The sequence below is a fragment of the Hemiscyllium ocellatum genome, chromosome 8 (assembly GCF_020745735.1).
Source record: "Hemiscyllium ocellatum isolate sHemOce1 chromosome 8, sHemOce1.pat.X.cur, whole genome shotgun sequence".
Classification (NCBI taxonomy): Eukaryota; Metazoa; Chordata; class Chondrichthyes; order Orectolobiformes; family Hemiscylliidae; genus Hemiscyllium; species Hemiscyllium ocellatum.
This window is the reverse complement of record NC_083408.1, coordinates 90601918-90607917: the sequence shown is the minus strand read 5'-3', so window position 1 is coordinate 90607917 and position 6000 is coordinate 90601918. Positions and strand designations below refer to the sequence as shown.

The 6000-nt window shown below is 43.3% G+C and overlaps 1 protein-coding gene across 1 annotated transcript in view; it reads right to left on the bottom strand.

Moving 5' to 3' along the window:
• Window positions 1–2578: 2578 nt before the first annotated feature.
• Window positions 2579–6000, bottom strand: part of rin3 (Ras and Rab interactor 3) — a 110102-nt gene continuing 106680 nt past the window's right edge. Inside the window, exon 10 of the mRNA XM_060829351.1 lies at window positions 2579–4376. Within this exon, the coding sequence (XP_060685334.1) occupies window positions 4065–4376 (312 nt within the window). The 3' untranslated portion in view covers window positions 2579–4064. The remainder of the gene's footprint in view (window positions 4377–6000) is intronic.

Below are 6000 nucleotides of genomic sequence, written 5' to 3'. Positions count from 1 at the left end.
CCCTGTCGTGTACAGTATATACTTGCTGCTCCGTTGTGTACATTATCCACCCACTCCCCTGTCGTGTACAATATATACCCACTGCCCCGTCATGTACAGTATACACACGCTGCCCTTTGTGTACAATATATACCCACTGCCCCATTGTGTACAGTATATACACGCTGCCCCGTCGTGTACAGTATATACCCACTCCCCCGTCGTTTACAGTATATACCCACTCCTGTCGTGCACAGTATATACCCACTCCCCCGTCGTTTACAGTATATACCCACTCCTGTCGTGCACAGTATATACCCACTGCCCCATCGTGTACAGTATATACCCATTCCCCCGTCGTGTACAGTATATACATGCTGCCCCGTCGTGTACAGTATATACCCATTCCCGTCATGTACAGTATATACCCACTCCCCTGTCGTGTACAGTATATACCCACTGCCCCGTCGTGTACAGTATATACCCACTCCCGTCATGTACAGTATACCCCCACTCCCCCGTTGTGTACAGTATATACCCACTCCCCCGTTGTGTACAGTATACCCCCACTCCCCCGTCGTGTACAGTATACACCCACTGCCCCGTCATTTACAGTATACACCCACTCCCATCATGTACAATATACACCCACTCCCCTGTCGTGTACAGTATATACCCACTGCCCAGTCATGTACAGTGTATACCCACTGCCCCGTCTTTACAAAATACACCCCACTCCCGTCGTGTACAGTATATATACACGCTGCCTCGCCGTGTACATTATATATCCACTCCCCCGTCGTGTACAGTATATACCCACTGCCCCGTTGTGTACAGTATATACCCACTCCCCTGTTGTGTACAGTATATACACGCTGTCCCTGTCATGCACAGTATATACCCACTCCCCCGTTGTGTACAGTATATACCCACTCCCGTCATGTACAGTATACCCCCACTCCCCCGTTGTGTACAGTATTATACCCACTCCCCCGTTGTGTACAGTATACCCCCACTCCCCCGTCGTGTACAGTATACACCCACTGCCCCGTCATTTACAGTATACACCCACTCCCATCATGTACAATATACACCCACTCCCCTGTCGTGTACAGTATATTCCCACTGCCCAGTCATGTACAGTGTATACCCACTGCCCCGTCTTTACAAAATACACCCCACTCCCGTCGTGTACAGTATATATACACGCTGCCTCGCCGTGTACATTATATATCCACTCCCCCGTCGTGTACAGTATATACCCACTGCCCCGGGGGTACAGTATATACCCACTCCCCTGTCGTGTACAGTTTGTACACGCTGCCCCATCGTGTACAGTCTATACCCATTCCCCTGTCCTGTACAGTATATACATGCTGCCCCGTCGTGTACAGTATATACCCATCCCCCGTCGTGTACAGTATTTACACGGTGCCCCGTCGTGTACAGTATATACCCACTCCCCTGTCGTGTACAGGATATACCCACTCCGGTCGTGTACAGTATATACACGCTGCCCCATCGTGTACAGTATATACCCACTCCCCTGTCGTGTACAGTATATACACGCTGCCCCGTTGTGTACAGTATACGAGGAATGGCTGAGGATCCTGGGATTGTATTCATTGGAGTTTAGAAGATTAAGGGGAGACTTAATAGAAACTTACAAAATAATACATGGCTTGGAAAGGGTGGACACTAGGAAATTGTTTCCGTTAGGCGAGGAGACTAGGACACTTGGACACAGCCTTAGAATTAGTGGGGTCAATTCAGAACAGAAATGCGGAGATATTTCTTCAGCCAGTGAGTGTTGGGCCTGTGGAATTCATTGCCACAGAGTGCAGTGGAGGCCGGGACGCTGAATGTCTTCAAGGCAGAGATTGATAGATTCTTGATGTCATGAGGAATTACGGGCTACGGGGAGAACGCTGGTAAGTGGAATTGAAATGCCCATCAGCCATGATTGAATGGCGGAGTGGACTCGATGGGCCGAATCGCCTTACTTCCACTTCCATGTCTTATGGTCTTATATGCCCACTGCCCCGCCGTGTACAGTATATACCCACTTCCCTGTTCTGTACAGTATATATCCACTGCCCTGTCGTGTACATTATATACCCACTCTCCATTGTGTGAAGTATATGATGTATATCCCACGCCAACTGTTTCTGTATTGCATAATCCTGTATTGTGAAATGCCCAGACTAGGATTGAGACGGATATTGATGCTCACGTCACTTTTGTTTGAACGTTTTCTTAATGATAGGGATTGATTGTAATTGCTGAAGTGGACATTAACTGTGCAGCAACAATCTCAAACCGGGTCTGACAACTTACTCTCCTCAATATTTTAGCCAGCACCATTCTAAAGAGGATCTCTTATGGTTGGTCAGAGTACTGTCTGTCTCATGTGTGAAGTCTCTTTACAATGCACTTTGTGAAGTTTCTTGAGACAGCTAGACGGCTGATATGGTGAAAAGGTTATCCAAAGCCTATTCCACTCATCCTAATAATTTGTATGTGTTAAAAGAAACAGCAATAATTATATCAGAGAGTCATTTGATAATACTTTAATTTCAGGCAAAAAATGCCTCCTGATATTTACAATCCAATGTTATCAAGTGAAATACATAATTTTGCTAAGTGTGCAAGACCACTTTGTGTTGGTTTTTAAAAGTGAAACTTTGGTCATTTCTTGTTCATAAACATGAAAAATACTGTAATAGAATGGAGTTTATAACAATTATCTCTATAACAATGGCCATTTCTGCTGTTTCAGTATATCTGCCACCTTCATTCAGGATTTAGTTAGACCCTGGTTTGACCAACTCTCTCCTGACCAACCCTCCATCTTCCATGTTTCAAAACCCATATCTCGTTCAAATCTACATTCCCATACCTTGATCTGTTCACCCATGTGCATACAAGTCCACCAATGCCTCAATTTTTATTTCTGATCCTCTGTTTCAAATATATTTGTGGCTTTGGCCCCATTGTCTCTCTATCCATCTTTGGGATTACAATTGTTTAAGAACACAATGGGTCCTCCATACCTGGGCCCTTATTCATTCTTCCATAGACAGACATCACTCCAGACATCTCTGTCCTAAGAAATTCCACCCTAACACTTTATCCAGCAATTCTCCTTGTTTAAAGATCTCCTCATAACTAACCTCTTTAACCAACCTGTTGCAATATACTTTGACCAGTAAAAGGTTTGTCTGATTTCAGTGGCTATGAAATCCCCCATTAGTCTATCTTCCTGCTAGAAAGTTACTATGGAACAAACGAAACATAGCAGGCTGTTGCTGTGCACCACTGTCTTTATCAAACTGTCCCCACTAAGCTATGAATACTTGTGACGCACATTGCTAGCAGCAGACCACAAGGTACTTTCTTGTCTGGCCTATCAGCATCACTGATCAGCCAAACATGTCATCACTCAAACAAACAGATCTATCTCAAGGATCAGATAATCATTAACCACCTGAAGGTCACACAGCCATTCCTTGGTGTACCAACAATGACAGGACCAGAACTGCATATCCATAAGGGCCACAGAAAGTCACTTTACTGATGCTGTCATTTTTTTTGTGACTGGACCATAATATTTGAGGCAACCATAAAGTTAGTTTTAAACATGTGTTTCTCGCACCATCCCTTTGACAAGTTTTAGTTCCCTTAAGTCTACATTTGACAAACTCTCAAACGCTCCCTTCGATGTGTCTCCATTTACAATAATGAAGATGGAAAGCAGAGAAATACAACTCTAAAGACAAATGTGACCGTATAAAATGTATAAATAGTACTGGTTTAAAAACATTCCAAAATATCAAGGAAAAAATCCAGAAATATTTAATATGTCCTAAACTAATACGAAAATTAAGTTGAAGCTCTGATAAAGGGTCAGATTTGAAACATGAATCGAACTAACCCCTTTCAGATGCTCACTGGGCTACTGCGAATTTCCAGGATTTCTTGCTTTCACGTAGGACTCCAAGCATTTTCAAGCAAAATATTGCATCCTTTTCCTTCTCCTGATTCTCAGAAAATTAATGCAGCTCTATCACTTCATTGTTATAAAGTCAAAAGGTCGGGAGGTTCTTTATTGGAGGGTTTGTTGCTTGCTCCAACTGGTCGATCTGCTTGTATATAAAATAATAGTCCCTTTGTGGCTGGCTCTTGTGAAGGATGTTCTTGAGGCAGTGAGGCATCGCATCAGCAGCCAATTGCAGGCTCCTCTGCTCCACGACAAGATGCAAGCAGTAATCCTCGGTCTCCGAGATGCCAAACTTTTCAGCACACTGACTGGACAGCTTCTCTGCGGTTGTCTCTGAGCTTATGGCAAATGTTTTGACATTAGAATCAAGCTCTAAAAAGTGTATACTCAGGAAATCCTACAAAAAGACCAAAGGGATTATGTATAAATCACTGGAAACAAATGAAGGCATAATTGTAGCAAGCTGTTGCAGTTTTGACCAGCAGAGGGAGCCACACACCATAACTAGAATAGCATCTCATTAAAAAGGACTCTGGTGGAGCCCCTACCTCTGAGTTGGGGGTCCTCAGTTCAAGTCTTACTTGCACCTGAGGTGTGTAATATTGTACTTGCTGAAAATGTGTTGCTGGTCAAAGCACAGCAGGCCAGGCAGCATCTCAGGAATAGAGAATTCGACGTTTCGAGCATATTCATTTTCAAAGAAAATCTACTTTTTTTTCCCAAATTTGGCAAATGTTTGGATGAATATTGTTTGAGAGGGATAAAGGGAGACCTATTAGAATCGAGATAAGGAGAAACGTCTTCAGCCAGAGAGTGGTAGATCTATGGAATGTCTTGCCACAGAAGGCTGTGGAGGCCAGATTATTGAGTATATTTAAGACTGAGATAGATAGGTTCTTGAGTATCAAGGGGATCAATGGTTATGGGGAGAAAGTGGGAGAATGGGATTGAGAAACTTATCAGCCATACTTGATTGGTGGAGGAGACTTGATGGGCTGAGTTGCCTAATTTCTGCTCCTATGTTCTATGGTCTAAGTGAGAAGCTCTAAAAAACAAGTAGGTGCTAGAGTCCAGTGGACATCTTTCTTTTCAAAGATCATGATGGGAGAGGCTGTTACCAGTTTTACCCCTGCACCAAGTATATTAACACTCTCTTTATTAACACAGGGCAAACTTGCCATGTTGTGACCTTGTGATCAGAAAGGCGACGGTGGACAATCTATCATACCACACAGTCAAGTGGAGTTTTCAGTGAACAGACGTATGAAGGAACACATATGAGGAAGATAGGTTGGTCAGCTTGCAATGCTGCAAAGTAAAATGTAATTCTTGCCTCCTGCACAGACAGCTTTTCAGCAAAGGTTGAAAAGCTTACGTGGAATTGAATAGTTCCAAAACTCTGCCAAGAAAGCAATGCCTTTCATACATAAATGATTACAGCTGTTACACTTCAGGACCCAGGAGAGTATTGACATGGTGCGTATGCAGTGGAGGTATCAAGGAAGTTGAAACTTCGAATGGGCTGATCTAAACTGCATATGATCCTCTGCAACTGTTTCTGAGCTCAGTGTTAGAGACTTGGATTTACTATGTGACACTTACCCCTGCAATTGTTACATTGTTCGATTGCTGGCGTGCCTCAGTGATTACGAGTGTAACTTGAACATGCTCCTTGTTCATGTGTGTTAAGAGTAGGCCACTCTGCCCTTTTGAGCCTGCTCTGACATTTAACAAGATTGGACAGATCTGATTTTAACCTGAACTGTACTTTCCTGCGTATCTCGATAATCTTCCCTCCCTTGGTAATTGAGAATCTATCTCCCTCTAAGGTAAAAACATTTAAATATTCTGCATCCACTCTTTTTGAGGAAGAGAATTACAAAGACTCACAACCTTCTGGGAGAATATTTCTTTCCTCATTTCTGTCTTAAGTAGGTGACCCTTTAGTTTGAAACATAAGAATTAGAAGCAGTAGTGGGCCATTCAGCCTGTCAATTCTGCTGCTGCTTCATTTGATATGA